The 22,392-nt window shown below is 43.0% G+C and overlaps 1 protein-coding gene across 1 annotated transcript in view; it reads right to left on the bottom strand.

Moving 5' to 3' along the window:
- The window catches only part of IQCA1 (IQ motif containing with AAA domain 1), a 1,010,495-nt gene that overhangs the window by 231,026 nt on the left and 757,077 nt on the right, over positions 1 to 22,392 (bottom strand). Inside the window, exon 10 of the mRNA XM_069615989.1 lies at positions 1,696 to 1,802. Coding sequence (XP_069472090.1) covers positions 1,696 to 1,802 — 107 coding nt within the window. The remainder of the gene's footprint in view (positions 1 to 1,695; positions 1,803 to 22,392) is intronic.

Here is a 22,392-nt window from a genome sequence, read left to right as displayed (position 1 = left end):
TCTGGTCACCCACAACACCTCAAATGCTGGAGGTTGTTCCTCAGCTTCATGTCCAATCTTGGAATTCGGTGATGCATTAAAGCGTCAGAAAGTTGGCATTAATGCAATGTTTTACACCGACTTTTTCCTGCTCTGCTGAACTCAGAATAAGTTCACTATAGCTGCAAGTTTGGAACTAATAATTTCTGGCACCTTTAGTTTTCCACCCTGCGTTTCCCATTAGTACAGAACCACTTTCCTCAAATCCCTTCCATGCTTGTCTGCACTTCTATCATGTTGACCTTGTAATGACTTCTAGTGGTCTCAGATTCCCAGTCTCTGAAACTCCTCAGGCATCAATCTAAGAGCGTGCCCCCACCTGAAACCAGCCCATGGAACCTCGACACAGTGAATGCATCACTCAGCGCCTGGGTGGTGCTGATGTCAAGCCCAGGTCTGTAGAAAAGAAGCCAAACCTGGCAGTTGCACTTCATTGCACTCGCCAATCCTGAAACTCATGGCTTGTGCTAGATCACCGTCTAAGAGAAAAGCACCCAATAGTGAGCACACATTTCAGAAATATGACAACCAAGACAAACAAGAAGCGCTTCTTGTTCAGTCACGGTGAGCAAAATTAGAATAAACAACGAGTGTGTCAATCCAAAAATAAACAGTCTGCTGATACGTGTTTCAAGCAGAAGTGCTTCTTCAAAACACTGCCGTTTTCCAATTTCTCTAGAACAGAACTTCATCAGGTTTAAATTTGCTGTTGGATTGACGCACTCTTTGGAGTTCATTTTAAATGAGGCATAATGTAAATTCCAAGTGTAAATTCCAAGTGTGAAAGTCATGTGCAAGATTTTTTTACGCATTCAATTTATTTGCGTTCATTTGTATGGTGGAAAGAAGGTGCTGATCAGAAGTTATGATTCTGCCTCCCCTTGCCTCTGCGCCATATAAAGTGCTCCAGCATTTAGCCAGCATATATTTTCTTACTGGTGCACATGCTTTGAATTCCTAAGGAATCCGCCTGCTTTTCTCTCTAGCAAAAAGCCGGGGGATTCCATAGGCATCTTTTGTACACACTGTATTTATGCATAAATGGCAGACAGCATTTACTCATTTTGCACGTCAGACTGCAAAAGGGTTTCGCTCAAACATGTACGTCACCTTTTTACAATCCCCTTTTACAATCCACCGTGCATAACAGGTCCCGCTCAGCGTAAATTAATGGGACTTAAAAAAGGAGTCCCTTTGTGTTTTAGATCACCCCCATGGGCTACTGTCTTGTATTGTAGCACCCAAAAATAATATAACGTTGGGGGCTAGGAGAGCGGGCTAGAGACCAGGCCAACTGGATACTTTCAGGCCATCTGTCAAAGAAGTCCGGAATTATATTATTTGATCATCCCAAGAATGGTTTATTTAAGACTTTGAAGAAAATAGCCTATGTTGTTACGAGGAAGATCCTCACCAGTTTAGGCATTCATTTCAGCACAACACACTGTGATTGAAAAAAAAGGTGTAGAACCTAAAAATGTCTGGAATGTTCTCTTGAAGATTCATTCCATCGCCCTTATGCCGGCCTCTTCTCTGAACACTTTAATGCACACTAACCTCCTCCACAACTCTTCGAGCCCCCACATCTAGCCACTCACACACACTCTGATATTAACTCCACTCTTGATGTCCCTCTTGTCCTCTCTAAATACGCACCTGCACTCTGACCTCCTCCTCCACCTCTTTCCGCTTCTCCTCTCTGATTAGCTCCTCATCATGGCGTTGGTGGAAGTTCCAGGCCTCATCACGCCGCTGCCAAGTGCCTGCCAAAATGAATCAGAGAATGAGCGTTGGTTGAGGGTGACTTGTGAATGAAAGACAATGAATCCTTGCCCAGGGTATGGAAGCATAACAGATTAGGACATAGAGGTATGGTCCACACTGTCCGGGACCAAGGTAATCATTTAGTGGCCGGTGGTTTTCAGTGTTTATCAAATCATCCCTGTCTTCACATTAAACAGATGCCTCCATCCAGAGGGACTGTTCCATCCATCTCTTTAGGCCATGGTGCAAGAGACGTGCCCTCATCATGGGACCAAGTCAAGGCTTGACTTTATGTGCTTGTTAAACTTCTTGCCTACTTTATAGAATTGGCATTGTGGGAGTTCACTTCAGCACTTTTATACCCTTTCAGTGCCATAAGCCAGCGGGCAAATTTACTCCATCTTTCCTTCATCTCTGGACCCGCACAGCCATCGAATAGCTGAAGAGAACCATGCGCCTCAACCTCCCCCATTGGACAAACCCCACTCACCTTCTCTATTTGTTACATGCTAAACAATTGCTCCTCGCTCTTATTACTTCTCTAGACTCATCCATGTCCAGCTATTACAATAATCTCATCTCCCTTCTTGGATCTCATGCTCACTAGAAATCCATGAACCTAAAATCCATGATTGCGCCCCTCAACTCTGACCCCCTCCCCCTCCTCATATTGACAGTGGCTTCTCCTTCAAAATCCTCAAGATATGGGGCACCATTTTTGTCCTCCTTTCTCACCCTTCTCTTTCTTTCTCTCTAACCGCCCCACCCCTTCCAATCGCCCTCTCCACACTATCAGACTTCCCACCCAACACACCGGATGAGCTGGCATCTATTCCCAGCTCTGCAAACTATAAGTGTGATCCTGCTGACCTATTCAAACAACAACCAGTGGATGTGCAGGCATCCCTGAACTCCTACCTCTCCCCTCTCTTCATCCAGTCTCTTTATTCTAACAGGTTTGTGACATTCACTTGGCTTACAGTCATTGAGAAGTAGAGTGGTTTGGAAATAACTTCCACTTATGATGAAAAGTTGTATGTTCTGCACCTGACTCCTAGTATTCCCTGATAGGGAGAGAGCTGAATTCTAGCACAGGCACTTTTATTAGAGACGTTCAGTCATATTGCTTAGGGCAACTGAAGAACTGGACATTACATGTTAGATATTGATTGCAGACCCCTTGAAAGTGAAAACAGCTGTAGGTTTGAACGACCGGATTCATGCGTGTGAGTCAGTTGTGAAGCATACTTTGTATTCCCAGCTGAGTATTGTACACAAAAGAGTGGGGATTGCAGCACCGTACCGTGTAAGGTTTCCAAGTGCGGAGCGGAGCATCGAAATGTGTATATGCTTTTCTGTAGTAGAGACGGTTGAAATCATTTGCATTTACGGTAATCTCCCTATAGATTTGGCTTATTGTAGATTTTGCAAAGACCTGAAGGGGAAGGAAGATCTGAAACACTTGTTGCTTGAATGCCCTGTGTTGTTGCCTCATTGGATAGCACTTCTTGGAAAACGTGTAAATAATCTAGTGTGGATCAACGTGGACAATCTTTTGTTGGCTATGCTGGGAGTAAGATCGATTTCACTGATGCTAGCAATTGTTACATTTTAAAGATATGCTAAGTTAGTTAGAGCTTCTTATGAAGGTATGAATTAGATGAAATTATTTAAACCACATTTACTGACTTTGTAGGATGGTTTTAGTGTGTTTTTATACGTTTTAAGTCTGTGTCTATTTAATAATGTGTATGCAATTGTTTTTATTTGTGTGTTTTATTATGGAATTGTATTGCGTAATTTGTGGAAATTGTAAAGGTTTGTTTTTCAAACCAGGCACAATAATACAAAAATATATATATATCTTTTCCAACATCCGTATGACACTGTCCATTTAGGTTAACACCTTTAAAATCCATGTGGATTTTAAGTAAGGGCAGGTCAGATTCTCAAAACATTTTTGGCACAAGTGATGAAATGCCCCCAAAACAATGGAACCCTATTCTTTTTCACCCCTTGTGCATTTGTGTCAATAAGAGGTTGTTTCTGCGCATTTCAAAGCACAACCCAAATACAATAATAGAATGCTCTTTGAAATTATAGGAAATAGTTGCATCCCTACCCCCACCTATTTGGAATATGTGCAGAGGGCATACAATGCATGACATGCTCAATGCCGTCTAGAACAGCAGTGGTATGACCTTTCCCATAGAGTTGTGGGGCTGATTGGGTTCTATGTCATATCATCAGACATTATTATGACAGGTGTTTTTATGAGCGAACTTTGCTGAAAAAAGTCCTCGAAAAAGGCGGGGACACCCCCAAACCCCACCACATATTTTTTATTGTTCCTGAGCCCCCCAAACACCTTATCTGCCTCCCCCCCAACCCCCAAAATTTCGATGATTCTTTTCGATGATTTTTTGGGGCAAAATTGTTTCATAAAAACAGCCGTCATAATAATGTCTGTCGATGAAACAACGTTGTACCACTGATTGATGGTTTAGAAACCGATATTCACCACTGGTCCCCGGATGTTGATTCGGCATGCACGCAGTAGTGTAATGGCCTTCTGATTCTCACACGATTTCCCTGGTATTACCTCGATAATGCTTGAAATTTAAAAACACTTCCCCGTCCTCACAGACACTCACCATGTGCCACGTTCCTCTTCCCTTGCTCCCACCAGTTTTCCCTCCCTGGCCCTCTACAAATACCCCCATCACTCTTCGGTTTGTGTGATGCAGATTCATTTCCGAGTGTGTTTTGTGGCATCGCCACAGTAATCTCACAAGATTCCCCTGGTACTCCCCCAATAAGACATTATAAATTTAACTGGCTCCGAAGACAACACCTAACTCCCCAACCTCACATGGTGTCCTCTTTTCCCTCCCTACCTTTAGCCTGATGCCATTGCCTCCCTTTTCGTCCTCCAAATAGCTTTTTCAACACTTTTTGTTTTCAGCTTCCCCTGGTATTAACACGGGAATCGCTTCCACCGAACAAAAAAGATGGATTTTCATTTCTGAAAAGATTCTCTGCTGCAAAGCACCATAGGAGATGTATAAAAGTTGTTGGCAGCATGGGACATCACCTTCTTCTTTGAATATTTTAAAACTACTGGATGGATTTACTCCAAAGCAGTCAAGGAAATTAGGTCAATGCTTTGTGCCCAAGTTGTTTCTTATTTGGTCCAAATCCATCCAGTGGTTGTTGCGCTACAGCTGTCCACAAAGTGCACTTTTTCTCTATGGGAAAATTAATGGGAGTAGGCCGAAAACATTGTTTTTTTTGTTTTATTAATAACCTTTACATGTGTTAAGACATTTTTTTCCAAAAGTTACAGTTTGTGGGTGCCTGTGATAAACTTTTGTTTTGAAAAGTGTCATTGAAATGCGTCTAGCGGGTCAAACATTATTAGCAATTGAATTTTCTGAAAAGTCTACATAGAAAGTTTTCATCTTAACTATAGGGCAGAAACCTGTTAAAATTAGTGACATGTAACTGTGGCAAGGTCAGTGCTACAGTAGCCCAATTCTAGGTGAAAGCATGGGGACCACTAACAGAGGAGCATGGGGACATTGTCTATATAGAAACACTACATCTGCCCACTAAAGAGATGATTTTTATGACTATCACTTCTAGGGACTCTCTATGTTTGCAGATAAGACATAATGGGCTAACATCCCACCTCCATCTCAGGAAATCAACTTGGATTATTAGCAACAATGTTGACATGACAACTCCATTAACCTACCCATGAATCTAGTCGGATCACTATAGAATCGAAGCCAGATTAACACCGAAACAACAAATTGAGAAACCCAACAACGGCCCAAACAAGATTCACAGGAGGAATTTAAAGAAAATCACAACCTCTATATTCTCCAAAGGAATCACGCATTTCATGAATACCACTACTGATGATGATACATGTGACAAAATTATAAAAACCACTTTCGGGAATTATTAAACCGTCATGCTCCTGTAAAAGACAAACAAGTGAGGCCTCACATGAACCATCAAAAATGGTTCAATTCTGATTTAATTGCACTTAAACAAGAAAAAAGGAAACTAGAAATGAAATGGATAAAAGGTCCCACAGAGACAAATAAAATTAATTGGAAGAATACAGACACCAAATATAAGATCAAACTTACTGAACTTAAAAAAAAAAAACACTACAATGAACAGATTGCCACAGTGACAAACTCTACAGGGAACTTTTTCAGATATTGAAAACCATAGAGAAACCTAAAGCCCTCTCCCCGCCATTCCAGTCTTCAGACAAAGACTGTGAAAAGGTCCAAACGGCCTTTCAAAATAAAATGTTCAAAGCTAGAGAAACTATGACAAAATGCAAGACAACTAGACTCCCCCAACCTACCTACACTAAGAAAGAAAGTCAAAAACATCTTAGTCCAAAATTCCAGTTTACCCGAATCACAATGGACAATATGAGGAAAACACTCTCTAACATAAATTGCACATCCTGTATAGAAAATGTAATACTACCAGAAATTGATACTAGACAACCCAGAAGCATTCATCCCATTCCTCAGAAGAATGGTAAATACTTCCTTTAGAGAGCACATTGTGTCCACAGCTATAAAAACAGTCACGGTCACACCCATGCCAAAAAAGCCAGAATTACGTCAACAGGACCCCTCAAATCTCAGACCCATTACCAACTGTAATTTTCTATTGAAAATACTAGATAAGATTGCCACAGAACAGCTCCAAGAGTATGCAGATAGCAACAATCTCCTCCATCCACAACAGTCAGGATTCAGGAAAGACCATAGCACAGAGTCTGCACTACTCGACCTGCAGACAGAAATGCTGAGCCTATTAGGCAAGGGTAAAGCAGGTTTGCTGATTCTATTGGACCTCTCAGCGGCCTTTGATTTATTAGATCACCAGAGCTGCGAGAGGCCCTGGAATTAGCGGGAAACTGCTCCCAGGGCGCCATTGATTAGGTGTCATCATTCTTCCAAGATAGACACTCCAAAATAATCTGGTGAAATCACGCTTCATCATCCAAACCAGTGGACTGTGGCGTCCCACAGGGAGCTAGTTTTCCCCCCTTATTATTCAACTTATATCTGCGCTGTTTATGCACCCTGTTGACCCATCTCTGGATATTTTTTACTAACTTTGCCAATGATACCCAACTGGTATTTGAACTCACTAGAGACTATAAACAGGACAGTGACAAACTAACATCTATATACAATACCATTGAATCCTGGATGAAAGCTAACTGGATGTGCCTTAATGGCACCAAAACAGAGCTAATGAACTTTGGCTCTTCGTGCGCCAGAAAAAAACTTACACCAGCCTACTCCACATTTGACATGAAAGAGTCACCAATACCCAGTATCAGAAAAAGTTAAGACCCTAGGCATATACTTGCAGGCCTCTTTAGGAGCTGAAGCCCAAGTAGCTTATCTTAAAAGAAGTTGCCAGTATCACCAGAAACTCCTGAGGAAAATTAGACCCCTGCTAAACAAGCAAAACAGTACAACAATCGCCAGGGCCACTATTCGCTCACTGCTAAATTATGGAAATGCTCTGCTATTGGGCACTAGTAACAGATGCCTTAAACAGTGCCAGGTGATTCAGAACAACGCCATAAGAACCATAACCGGCAAAACCAAGAGAGAACACATCACAGGAGAGAGAAGCGATCTTCAATGGCTAGCTATAGATGAACGCATCATATTTAAATCCTTGACACTGGCTCATCGTTGTTTATATGGAAATGACCCGGCATACCTAAAGAAACAATTCACTTGGTATGAACCAAGTCGCAATCTTAGATCAACAAATAAAGGCCTACTCCATGCCATGCCAACCAAAAGGGCAAAGGGATTAGGTAGGGCCTTTTCGGCCAAAGCAATAGCCAAATGGAATAAACTACCAGTGACTCTAAGGTCTGAAACCAAGCTCTGAAGTTTCAAGAGGAAATTGAAGACCCTGCTCTTCACATAAATCCCCTCTGTAACAAACTACTGACCTAGGCACGTCACACCTTTATGTTGTCCCGTCAATACATCCCTGTCTATATGGAATGCGCTCGGATACCTGTGGGCTGCAGCGCTATACAAACACATGAATAAATAAAATAGAATTAACATGCCCATGTCCTTCAGTGTTAAAGTGAGGCATAGCAACTAAAGTGTACGTCTTGTATGCCTTACTTTACTGAATTGGGGCATCTTTGTCACATTTTGCAGGTGGTGTGGTAGACAAGAGGGGAAGTATGTTTCCTCCCCAACTTCTCCCCTGTAAATCAAAACCAGCACAAGTTTTTTGTGCTGGCTGTGGATTTCTGTGGAATCGCTTATTTTTAGCAGCTGCACAATGTGCATTCAGTATTGACACTTTTTGTAAAACGGAGTGCAAAATCGAGCCATAATACCATTATGCCCTGTTTTACATTTCACGTTTGCATTCCAGTTTATACAATTTGAAAATTGCATGCAACTGACCTAACAGCATGAGAGTACTAATGTTTGCAGCCCCCTACTTGCAATTTACACTTTATACAAAATGTAGCCCAGTGAGATTAAATGATATGCATAGGATGACGTACATTGGTTAAGCTATGAAATGTAGGCACTTGCCCAGTAACCTTCTGAACTTTAGATGGTATACATATTAAAAATGTGTATTTCAGAAACTGCACAACTACTGTGTTATAGAGATTTCTTGGAAAGTGCTCAAATCAGCAATCTGAAAATATAAAACTCCTTATATTAAGCAAAAGGTGTATGATTACAGCTTTATTTTCCACATCCTGAATGATAGACTATAAAAACCAGAATGCAAAGAGCCTGATTCATGGATTTTTTTGCACGTGCAAAGTGACTTTTCACTTGTGAAAAGTCACTTTGCACTACCAACAAACACCCTGATTCATGGAACAGTGTAACACGTCTTTGCACTGCTCCACCCTGATTCATGGAGCTGTACAAAGTGTATTTTTGCAGTGCAAAGTGAATTTGCACAGCAAAAAGACACTTTGCACTGTTCCATGAATCAGGGTGCTTGTTGGCAGTGCAAAGGCACTTTGCACAAGTGAAAAGTCACTTTGCACTGTGCAAACCATTTCATGAATCAGGCCCAAAGTGTTGAAAGTGTGCAGGGCAAAAGGCTGAATACACGCCTGTACTTGAATCACTTTAATTGTCCTTAAAGAAGGCACACCATTTGTAGTTGACTGAAGCTCTTCTGCTGCCTTTCAGATGCAAATGTCCCTTTGCACTGATAACACGCGAATAACAGAAAGGTGCCAAGTCATTGCCAGGGCCTTGTTCAGGGGGTCAGCCGTGCAGCAGTACCTGGAAGAAGCCCGGCTTATCTTCATCTTCCTGCCATTATGAAAGTACTGGAGGCAGCGGGGGTCAGGCAATGCAGCAAGTTTTACTTCAAATCCTGCAGTGTCTGTATTTTGGGCGCCTATTTAGGCCCGTGAAGTGCCCAAATAAAAGGTGAAGCGCGTGTTGCACCTGGAGATACGCCAGTGCGTAGCATAACACTATAAAGCAAGGAACGAGTACCTGACACGCGCTTGACATGGCACAATTTACGTTGTCTTCAATCTTATTTTCTGGGTTATGCAGCATGTGTGGTGACATAACAAGCTCTTAGTCTTTGTTTGATAACTCTCATGTACCGCATTGCCATGCATGAGGGGAACACACTTTGTATTCCAATTAAGAAACTAAACATACAGTTAAGTTACCAAAAGCAAATGGCGCTTTTCAGTTTCAGAAAACGGCTTTGTGACAGAGTCCATCACTTAGAGGGATTGGAATAGCTTGTTAGCCACATCATTCATGAAGCTTTAGTTCTTTAAAAAGCATCAACCCCACCATCTTGCCGAGATTACACCTTTTAGGCGTGTAAGCAGGCTGTGTGAGCAAACATTGTGCTATAGTAGGTGGCAATTTCACTTTGAGGTGTAAATTGCCCGATTCGCGCTATTAGCGACCCAAGCAATCCTTCCCTGCTTTGTCTGCTGCAGCCAAAACAAATCACTGCCAAGAAAAAAACAAAAGAGGTGAAAAACATATTGTAGGAGACACAGTTGCCATGAAATTCTGAGCCATTGCTGAATTTATTTTTTATTGTATTGGATATTTGTAAAGCGCCTATACAACAAATGGTGTTTCAAGGCGCCATAAGCGATCTGCTCACCTTTAGCATAGCGTGACACAATGCAAATGATAAATACTGGCACCTTAACAATGGCCTGCTTTACTTTTTAATAAAACATCTGATTTTTTTATGAGCTGTGCCTTTCTTATGCATGAATGTTTGGTCAACTAGCCCAGCGATGGGACATTTCCGACTGAAAGACAACAAACAGCTCCAGTTACAGAGCAAATCTGTGTCTCCTTCCAAAACAATGATAGTGAGAAACACAATAAAGCTCCTTTTAAAAACGAATGTTTAATCAATTTCTTTTAACATGTTTTTTAAAGTGCAGAAGATTTAAATAGGGCATCGAAGCAAGGGAGGAATGATGACCTCAGTGTTAAGATTCGTTTGCATATTTCACAAATGAAATGTCTCTCTTTTAAGGTGTGCCAATTTTACCAATCTTGCGATTCCATCTGCAGAAGATTGAGCCGATTATACTATATCCACTTGATATGTGCTGAGTCGACCTGGGGAATTTTCTGAATGTGACCCTAGGGAGGATGTGGAGGGAAGTGTTGGCAATGTCACTGGCATTGCTTGCCTCTTTAAGGGCATGATTTCTCTGGAGACAGTTGTTAATATATACAAAAATTGTGCACCCTCCGGCCAACTCACTATATGGTGACTTGAATATCATGATGAGGGAAGCAAATATGAACTTGATTATCTGTTTTAAGAGTAAGATGCAGGTTCTTTTAGTTGAGATTGGCGCATCGTAAGAAGAGCTCCTTTATCACCCTGGAGCGGTACAGCAGAAACATTTTAAGCATGATGGGTGTTGACCACTGACTCTATTAATTCACTTTCCTCATATTCTGAGTATGAGAAATTCCCCCACGAAAGAGAAGGTTTACCTTTGTATCTGCAGAGGTTGCCTTGCAGTAAGGTTTGCACCATATATGTGTGTTTTAGGTTGAATCAACTGCATTCTAGGGGAAGGACCAAACATTGGAAAGGTGGCAATGCACTAAGCACTTTAGAGGGTTGTAGGTTTTGCACTAATCCCATTTTGATTGAAACCCTAAAACACTGGGTCACGGCATGTCCATCTCGCAATACCAATAGATTGAGTTTTTTTTAAGGAAGGAGTGGTTTTAGACAACAACTACTCGATTAATTTATTTTGGTCCAGGTTGATGTGGGGGGGAAAATGTGTCACTTTATTTACTGGTGGTTTTAGAAAAACTGGTATGATTTTTATTAGTAAGACAGAGTTCTTTTACAGATTTAAACAGTTTTATATCTTACAATGTGTTTTAGATGAATTGATCTCATTTATGTATTTTTCTACTGTGCTTTGATTTGAACTGTGTACAATTGTTATCGGGCTAGATTGCATGTTGTGTAAGGTTTGCTGTGAATCATACCACAATAGAAAATAAAAAAAGAAGATACATTGGTGCAAAACAGGAGACATGTGAGATCTGCATTATCTTGCCTCCCTCCTGCGACTTACACTTTTCCATTCAGTGTTTGGAAATAAAGAAACAGTGATATTTTTTTTTTTCACTTAACATGTTTCTCTAAGGATTTACATATTGCCAGGTTGCTTTAATATAGGTTTTGTGTATTTTGCAACTAAACACTACAAGACAGTATTATTGCTTAAATATTTGCAGCAAGTAAAACTAAGAAAGTAGTTTGTCTAGTGCCTACATTGCAGAGTGGCTTTTGTTTATATCTATGCAAAACATGACTTCTCTAGCTTTTATGCCTGGTTTTGTCACATTCTGTGATGTTAGGCTAAGTGATGCTATGTCAGGTGAGAATATGCCATAACACAAATTCAGAGCCCCCAGTTCCTAGTCAGTTGTCTGGAACCTTCCTTCGGTTGCCCACTTACACCCCAAAGACACTACAACTGTAGTGCCACTGAATCTTGCAGCGAAGTAGGATACAATTCAGATGGACAAACACCATGAACTAGCAATGGACACAGCCAACCAAGCACCAATGAGTGAGTGAATGTGTATGGATGTATGAGTGAATGTGTATGAATGAAGGAACATAAATTCTCCTCTGCCCCCTTACAAATCAGAAGGCCGCTTTGATTTGGGGGTGCCCCCACATTAGTATCTTGCTTCCCTCTTTGGAAACCCTGGCCTTCCTTCACTAGTGGAAGCTGTAAGGCAGACAGTACCTTGAGCCAGGGTCGAAATAAGTGATTCTTGTTAGTCCTTGCAAAGTCTTCAAATAATCTGCCCAAAGAGGGGCTTCATCCTCTTTTAAAGTCACATGGGCCACAGTGATTGGTGTATTCTAAGCCTACCTTAATGAACCAATCCTGGTTCCCTACCAACAATCTCTTGTATGCATGAGGTCATAACCAGAGTGCTTTGCAACAGAAAAGGTAAAGGGGTGCAAACCTGTGATACTAGGTCCCACCCATCCTCTTGTCTGCTGTGGATCAAACGGTCTCTCTAAATAATTGAGCTCTCTGAGGTTCCTGATTAAAGCAGCATGTCTCCCTGAAGCTGTGGGGAGAATAGAATTTCTGTCTCCTACAAACCACACCCTCATACCTTCTGGATGGGGTCCCCCTGCGGGGATTGCCTAATGTAAACACCTATGCACAGACATGACAGCTCACTGTCATTGATACTTTAGGGTGGGAGCAAGATTCAGTTTGACACAGTGCATATGAAAGGGGTGTTGGGGTTTCTTGACTCCTTTGTTTTGCCTCTGCAGCCAGGCCCTATTTGGGCCTCTCTGAATTAAACTTTGATAGTATGCACAGCTGCCACCAGCAGCAGAGCTTAGACAAAGGGAAAGGGTGGATCCATGGAGCCTTTGTTAGTTAATTAGGCTGGCCATGGCAGGAGGAAGATTTTGCCCTGCCCCTTCTGAGATGCCTTGATGTACTCTTGGCTGTCATTTCCCAACTAAATATGACTGGGGAGTGGGGATGGTACCTTTAGGCTGTGTCCACCCAGACTGCACAGGTCTATGTGTATGTTGTGCGGTGAACATAGGTGAACATAGGAAATGGGTGCGGATTAGCCATAAACCCCCACCTGAATCCCTCCTCCTTGGAATAACACTCATCAAGTTGGATTAAGCCATGTTGACACACACACACACACACACACACACACACACACACACACACACACACACACTCTCTCTCTCTCTCTTACTTATAGGGTCACTTAAATATATGCCCTTGCATGCATGTATGCCTACATACATACACATCAGACACCCTTGCATCCACGTATACACAAATACAAATTTCAACCATACTCTTTTCCCGAGCAGCTCTGGACGAGAGAGAGCTTCCTAGTTCCTGAAATGTCTGCACATGTCTGCCATTGGGAGCACTTCATATCACTGCCACCACTCTAGAGCGGGCATTTAAACACTTTGGGCGGGCCTAACCTGCTCAGGCCCTATTCTGTCTACGCCTCCGCATGCAGGTGTGCACTAGTTTTACACCAGACATGCAATTAGCAAAGCTTTTGACAAATAATCACCTTAATTTCTGCCTTGCATTACAGAACCTGCCCCCACACTGCTGCTCATAGCTGCCTCCTACGCCCCCAGAGCTCATCTTGCTGTGTGAGCATCCATTTTGTTTCAAGTATGTGCTGCCTCTGATCCTGCAAGGTGCCCCCTCTCAAGTAACAGACAAAACCGACGATTAGAGAAGGTGGACAAGTCTGTCTTCTTCTGCAACAAGGAGAGCCCAGAGTGTGGAGAAAAGGAACAGTGGCAGGAAGCAGATTTGGAAAGGAGCCAGAGGGGGAGGGCGAGTGTGACAAGGACTCCCCATGTGTGGGGTGGGTGTATGGTCACAGCACTCTGAGAGAAGGCACCTGCACAGATTTCCTTTTCATGGTTTCTACGGGTGGACCTGTGGCAAATGCTGGGAATTCCGACTGCGTTGGTGGCCATTTTAGAATTAAGCAAGCATTGCTGTTTGGAGTTGGAACACAGAACCAGTCTGGTGTTCATGCCTCTCCTGACATTTCCTCACAGAAGCCTGAGCAGAGTGCACACCCATTAGAAGAAATCAGAATCATCTTGCATTGTAACTCCTCACTGGGGCACACTTAATAAAACAAAACCTGTTAACTCAAGAAATACCAAACATTCATGCCATAAGAGTTGACAGTTGCCATGCCAACCAAATATTCTGCTTCCCAACACCATGTCACCTCATATTCTCTGTAGTATTGCTTTGGCCAGCAGTTGGTGCTAAAGCAATACCATATGCAACAAAATCAAATGTTTTAACATGCTAACTACTCTTGTGGGGGTCTGCCAGGGGCCAGTAGGGCAGGTTATAGCTTTCTGTTGGAGACTCCAGCAGCTTAGCCTCCCTTTAAGCAGATCCCCCGCCCAGTTTATAGCAAATTTGTGATCGTTATGGATACTGCATAATCAGCCAAAGTGAGGGGAGAATGGCGGGCCAGAGGGGGATCTATGGGCAAGAAAGCCGACAGTGAGCAGAGGACCAAAGGGAGAGCAGTAGGCCAGAAAGTAGAGAGGGAGACGCAGGCCAGAAAGTAGAGTGGGAGAGCTTTCCCTTGAGGTGAGAGTTGGGAGCGAGATTGGAAGTGTGGTAGGGATTGGGGATTGTGAGTTGTGACATTACAGTGTGGCAGAGTGAGTAAGTGCATCACTGTCATTGTCTGAGTGAGAGGTTTGGGAGTGCAAGTTGTGAGGGGAATGGGTGTTGCAGAGTGGGGGCTTGTGGGTGCTTAGGAGCATTGGAGAATATAGAAGGGGAATATGTTGCCCATTACAACTGATAATGATCAATAAAGCTCGTAATATAAAATATGCACCACATTATATCAAAAAGGTAGAGCAAAACACTGTTCTGTCAAGCCGGGGACATCTGGGACTTTTTCTATTAAATTGCTAGCAGAAACCACATTCAAAAGGTACAAGTAATGACAACCTGGCTCTCTTGTAGCCTCACACACACACTGCCTCTTTCTAGCAGCCTGTCCCTCTTACTCCCTGGCTCTATTGCAGCTTCCAGTCATTTAGAAATGTGCCGCAAAACTGCTGCAATAAATACAGGTATGTGCTACAATATTTGCTTTTTTAAACCACAAAATGTTTAATTTCAATATCCTGGAGGGTCAAAACGTTTTACCCCTGTGTGAGCTCAAATGCTTCCAGATGACTCTCTAGAAAAGTTTGAAAAGTTTACGTGACCTCAGCCACCCACAATTAGGTGGGTTGGCGAATCCCAGAAATAGTTCGCCCAGCTCTATTAAAGTGATGTTATGCTAAAATGTTCCATGAAAAACAACCCATAGTGACAACGAAGAAGTAAAAATGTAGAGGTAAAACAAACTTTACATTAAAAGTAACAAAACATACAATAATGAAGATAGCAAACATAAGCGAAGCAAAAATAGCATAATTACTCTTACATTTTGTAATAATGTCTCTGCAAAGTCTTATGTTTAAAAAAAAGAAATATATCCATTGTAAACAGACATTAAAACCAGGGTACCACATTACAACAGTGCCTTAAACAACTCCTGGTCAAGCAATACAGTCTTATCATAAAACATTGGAGAACACCCCATTCCCTGCAATATTCTGCTACTATAAGTACAACAGGAGCTGGACATTTACACTGCTTCCGCACTTTTTTAAAGTTACTTTAGTCGGTCTTATTTTAAACTTCTCCCTTCTCTTGTCTCAGGAGAAGTGAACTGATGCCGTAACAATGCAGCTTGCCTGTGAATTAAGTAATGCACACTTTTGCTAATGTCAATAATGATCAACTTGAAATCATTCTTTTCACTTCCTTAAATTTTTTTTTTGTGTAAAACTAATGCCATGTTAAAGCTGCATTCGTCATTTTTATTTTTCCTTTTAATTGATTGTTATATTTCTTTTAGAGTGAGGTATTTTTGATTCAGTATTTCAATTATGTACCATTAAAGAGCATGAAAAGTTTAAAATGTATAATAATATTTCAAGCACCTGTACCAACTCACAAAGAGATGTTCACCCTTTCAGCTACTCCAGCAAATACAGGGTTCAATATAGATGAAGATGTCTTTGAGACTCAAAATGAATTGCCTGGTTACTTACCGGTAACATTCTGTCTTCCTGTTCCATTGCTTACTTACTCTGGAAGATGAGATCGTGCAGAGAAATCGAGCTGCTATCTGATGGGTAGCTTCCAAATCTATTGGTCAATATTCTTCTGACCATTGAGCAATGCATCAATACAGGAATGTATCAACAGGATCTCAGTCTTGTAACCTTTGATCTTTCTACAGGTTAGGCGCATCCATCGTCCTATTGCTGCAAATAGGATTTGGAAGTATCCAAATATGGAGCTGCTTCCAGTGTTGTCCAAAGTCTGTAATCTGTGCATCATCTGCACAGGAGTAAAGGTGGTGCCCAGAGAACGGAACCACGTTGGCTAAGTGTGAAATGTGAAGATTAAACAATAGTGTCAAGCCTAAGCCCTGTGTACACCATACCTCAAATGGGCTTTATAGGATTCATGTGGTCCTATGGAAACAGTCTGTACTTGGCCAGTCAGATAACAGGTCAGTTCAACACTGTACTACAAAGGCCGTGCTGCTATAACCGATGTAGGCCACGAAAAGTCCAACAAGATACAGCCTGTGGTACCTGAATCAGAAACCTCTTTGAGGTTCTCCAGGATGCTGTCAAGTACACACTGCTGGGGATAACTGTGTGAAAGTCCACTTGCTACTGCTGCATGAGAATGTTCTCTTCTTTCAATGCCTGTATTTAAGAGGCCATCACTCTCTCAAGAAGCTTCAATGGAGATGACTTAGAGCAGCGCCCCCCTGACAGATTCTATATGTTAGATGTTTTATGCTGTCTCTTGTACGTTTTTTTGGTTCCTTGGGCCTCATTGTGAGTCTGGCAGTAGCCGTGCCGGTAAAAACGGCACGGCTGCTGCCGGAGTCTTTTTTTTTCCGGCTACCAGCAATGGGGACTCAATGGGAATGGGGTGGACGGATGCACTGGCACCATTCATGAATAGTGCCAGTGCATCCGTCAAGGTCTGCGAGCGGGTGCCTTTCCGCCCTCCAGGTCAGACCTGGCAGGCGGAAAGGCACCCGCTTGCACAACTCGTAGTTTGCCGGTCCGAAAAACGATACCGGCAAGCTTACCGGCACCATTATTTCCTGACTGGCAACCTTGTAATGACCCCGGTGCCCAGATGCCTGTGGGCTTACGGCGCGGCACAAGCAAATAAATAAATAAATAAATAAATAAAATATGAAAGTTGGGAATAGGGGCAGGATGATAAATGGGATTTTTGGAACCTGTGAGTGTGTGACAAATCAACTTCCGGGTCACCAGTGGTCCAAGGATGAATATCGGTTTCCAAACCATCAATCAGCCCCACACCTCTAATACCCCAGAAGGGATCTGAACAGATTGGAAATACAAGCAAATTATAAACCTACTAGTCTAATATTGGCAATGTGGATGGAATGGCAGGCTTATCTCTGCAAGGTCGCGGATTGTTGCTTAGTTGAAACACAATGAAAATACAATTATTACCCAATGATAAAAGGGACTATCCAGCCAAGGTTGTATACACATGTCTACTTTATTATTATTCAACAGACAGTTCTAGCACACTACAAAATACAACCCACAATGTAAGGGCATGCAGAGGGCAGATAGTTTCATAGGGATGCACTCTGGATACTGATATGAGAGTACTTGGTAAAGTAATTAATTGCAATAGTTCAAGGATACGTGGTTTCTGCACAAAGGGAGCAATGGATCATGAAATGTCACTAGGGGCCTTCGGAGAAGGACCAGGGGGACAGAACCATAATGTACCTTGTGCTTGTAGAAGTTCTTGTTGCTCAACAGGAATGAGTCAGTTTCAGGGCACTTTGCAGCTCCTGTGACAGAGTTCAAGAGGGGAGACAGCTTCGGGTATCAGGCGGCAGGCAGTTCAGCAAGCGAGGCTGGATGGACGGCTGCAGGCTGACTTACACAGCGGCTCGGGTCAGGAATCATTGTCTCAGTGCTGGTTGGCGGGTCTGAATCAATGGTCGAGGCATCACGGATGACGTTAGCGACTGCAGTGTGAAAACAGTCAGCACTGCAGTTGTTTGCAGCTCAAGGGCTTGATTGGCTCGAAGAAATTTCTTTTAAGGCAGACACTGGTTGATGCTTGTCGATGCACTCCTCCTAGCTTCTTCACTGGGCTTGTGATGTCCTTTGAGGCGGACGGGCCAAATCTAAGGAGAGTGTAGCAGGTAACTGCCTTGTCATTGGTTTGGTTCAGAGACTTTCTGGCGCTTCCCATCTAGGAAGCTTGCTTGCAGAGCCTAGCTCAGCATGCTGTGTGCTGGTTGGGTACCGGTTCTGGCGCTGCTGGAGGGTCCTCTGGATTAAGTATCTTCCTCTGTTCTCTGGAAGATAATTAGAGGAGGGATCTTGCTTTCCTCTTTGGAAATCCTGGCCTTCCTTCACTGGCGGAAGCTGTAAGGGAGACTGTACTTTCAGCCCGTGTTCAAATGAGTTCTTCTTGTTACTCCTTGCAAAGACTTCCGATGATCTGCCAAAAGAGGGGCATGACGCTCTTTTAAAGCCAAATGGCCCCAGTGATTGGTGTATGCTAAGCCTACCTTAATGAACCAATCCTGGGTCGCCACCAACAATTTCCTGTATGCTTGGTGACAACCAGAGTGCTTTGCAACAGTAAAGGTAAACGGGTGAAAACATATAGTACTAGGTCCCACCCATCTTCTTGTCTGTTGTGGATCAAAGGGTCTCTCTGGGTAATTGAGCTCTCTGTGGTTCCTGATTAAAGCGGCAGGTCTCCCTTGAAGCTGCGGCCATACCAGATCTTTGGTCGCCACCAAACCATATGCTCATAATTTCTGAATGGGGTCCTCCTCTGGAGATGACTACTGTAAACAGCTGTCCCAGACATGACATTTCACTGCTCTTGATACTAAGAGGCAGGAGCTGGCTTCAGGTTGACACAGATGCATATCAAAGGTGTTGGGATGTTCTGTCTTTTGTTAGCCATGCGGCCAGGATTCTTGTGGGCCTGCTTGAATTAGCTTTCATCAGTACGCGTAGCTGCCACCACCAGTGCCAAGAAAGGACAGGGCGGATCCATGGAGCCTTTGTCATTTAATCATGCTGGCCATGGCAGGAGGAAGGTTTTGCCCTCCCCTTTTTAGATGTACTCATGGCTGTCATATTCCAACTAACTGTGAGAGGGTGTGGGGGTGGCGCCTGTAGGCTGTGTCCACCCAGAGTATATGGGTCTGTTTGTTTGTCATGCGTTGAGTGTAGGAAAATGTATGCAGATTTGCCCCACACATTTGCTGAAATTAATCTACCATCATTCAATTTCATATCAAATTTTAAAATGCCCAGGCTAGTGCACAACCACCACGTGGATGGTCAAATTCCTCACAAAGGGTAATTCAGCAGTGGCCTTAGCACCACTACTTCCCTTAGATTATTGGTGACACAGCCTTGTGCCAGAGACAACATGAGCACAAGACCGATAATTTCGACTTTTCTTTACTGGAAGGAGGTCATGTGGAAGGTATTAGGTGATTTGCTCACAATCTATTGATCCTGTGCACAAAAGACTGAATACCCGAGCTTGTATGTCAGAAAGAGAGCCTCCCTGTCTGCCCTGCCATGCCCCTTGCCGCACACGAGTGTGCACAGGGGCTGACAGGGGTTCCGTGCCAGAAGAGAAAATTGCAGAATGCAAGGTAAGTGTAAATGTGTGTGCCTGTATATTTGCGTGTCTGTGTGGGGGTAGCGTGGAAGGGAGGCCGCAGGGGAGCCAGGGTGTTCGTGGGGGTGGGGGTCCACCCGATTTAAAGGAAATTCCACCAGCATAGGAGAGGGTTGGATGGGCGGGGGGGTCTGCTGCCAGGGAAGTTAAAACCCAAGAGGAAAGCCCAGAAATTACCAACTGTGATCCGTTTCTCCCAATGAGCTTCTGTTAAAGGGGTAACACTGGACAAAGGAACAATCTGTTTGTCCATTGTTGAAAAGCTAAAAGTGTCAGCAAAAGACAACTCATAAGAGAGGGAAACAGCAGGAAATGTTGGGTAGGTAGGCGGCCAGGGACTTACAAAGATTCAGAGAAACTGGATTTGAGCTGTCTGTGATGGTTGGGTGCACAGTTCATTTAAAAGGGGAACCACTTCTTTAATAGGGAGATTCTTGCTAGCAGAGCTTTGTCAGAGTCCAGCGTAGGGCAATATAGTTGATTAAGTATAAGTGTGCCCAGTACCCAAGTTTCCTTAAGACGGGGAATATCAGGCAGCGCTAAGCCTGATAGATTGAATATATGGCAGGATCTTTAAACAGCAGAGCAAGCATTCAACGATATGCACATCATGGGTTTACTAGCTACATTTTCATTAAAACGTCTTCATACCTACCTTTACTAGACAACCTGGGTGAAACAAAGGATCAGCTGTCAGTCGCTCACCGACTCAGATGTAAAAAAAGGTGTGGGGCTAGACAAAGAAGATATGTCACCATTGTTAGAAAGTTCATGGAACTCCTTTAACTCTATACTCGATAGACATTGGCATTTTGACTAGACGTTGACTAGAAGTTCAGACCTGGGCCAGGACTCTAACTGGACAGGAACTAACCGGCGCCGCTTAGCCTTTGAGCACCCAGTGGGGGAGTCCACTTGTGCAGTTTAATAAGCTCTGTGGAGGGAGGAACCCTGGGAACTGGCTGCCGACAATAGAAAGGAAAGAGATACTGTGAAAAATAGGCAAGCTAACCTTAACTTCAAAACAAGAGGACTAACCTTCGTGCTAATGTGCCTCATGCTTTTTATTTGTGTCGAAGAACATTGCGTCTGTGGAGTAGACTCCATGATTAACCTAAGTGATTACTGGATAACCAACTATGGATTGATTAGTCTACTCTCAACAATGAAGTCACGTTCATATCAATAAGTCTCCTTTGGACCACTGTGAGCAATACAATGAGGACAAGTCATCTGATCACATTGGGGAGGCATGATTGGCAACAGTTGGTGTCAATGGAAACTTAGCTAACCAGTTAGCAGCAACAGTGGCAGAGGCAGCTTTTGGTGCCAGGGGTATGGGGGGGTTGCGGATCGCTCCTAAAGGGGCACCAGTATTTCTTTCTGACTCATGGGTAAGCAAGCCCTCGCTGTGTAATGTATGTTTTCAGTAGAGGGTTCTAAATGCTTCCTCAAATGAGCACTAATGACCAAGCGTAGCAAGGAACACCCCAAAAATTGAGTGGGATGGGGGGGGGGGTTACCCCTGAGAATTGTTTTAAAATAAGGTGCAGAAATGCATTTTTAAGCACCATTTTCTTTTAACAAAATGAGGTAAAATAAAACTATGCAATGAACAGCTGGTTCTCTAGGATAACACATGATAATATCCAGTAAATGCTGTAAACCAAAATTGCACTACACAGGAGCACTTTATACCATTTTCATAAGGCTGCAGCCACAACCTATCTATGCCAGTAATGGTCAGTGTAAATCTCATGCAAGAGGCTGCAGCCACAACCTATCTATGCCATTTATGGTTGTAAATCGCATGAAGGAGGTTGCAGCCACAACCTATCTATGCCAGTAATGGTCAGTGTAAATCTCATGCAAGAGGCTGCAGCCACAACCTATCTATGCCAGTTATGGTTGTAAATCGCATGCAGGAGGTTGCAGCCACAACCTATCTATGCCAGTAATGGTCAGTGTAAATCTCATGCAAGAGGCTGCTAACTCTATCTATGCCAGTAACAGTCACTTTAAATCACATGCATGAAGCGATTCAGCCTTCATCCATGCAATTTAAAATGACCAATCCTGGCATAGATAGGAATCCTCATTCTAACAATCTAAAAAGCAACACAGAAACAGTCACATTTAAATCATTCCAAGCAACATTAATCACAGCCCGATGGCTAAGCACACATATCATGCACAGATGAACATCTTTTTTCCAAATCTCTTAAATAAATGGAAAACACAGCATTTTATACAGCATTGTCAAGACATTATTGATAGTGAGTCTGGCTTAATAACTAGCACAATACAACCTAATAAAACATATCTATGCGCAGGAATGTACATATTCCAAAAAAGCAAAGTTCGCACATAAATGTCATTGCAGGGAGTAGGGCACAACGAACCATTATTCACACAAAGACAACGGTCCAAAGTCACCTCCATAGCATACACAATACAACGAATAAAGCTGAGGAAGGGACTCCAACCAAAGGACGCACTCCAACCACGCATTTAACAAATGTCTAAGTGTACAAAATAAAGCACAACTATGTGTTCCCTAGCCCAGCCCCCGAGCCCAATTCAAACCTTGGGTCCTTCTTTTCCTCCACCCCACACCGGCTGTGTTTTAT

This window comes from Ambystoma mexicanum, chromosome 9 (assembly GCF_040938575.1).
Source record: "Ambystoma mexicanum isolate Mex_15411 chromosome 9, UKY_AmexF1_1, whole genome shotgun sequence".
Taxonomy (NCBI): domain Eukaryota; kingdom Metazoa; phylum Chordata; class Amphibia; order Caudata; family Ambystomatidae; genus Ambystoma; species Ambystoma mexicanum.
This window is presented reverse-complemented; position numbering and strand designations above follow the sequence as displayed.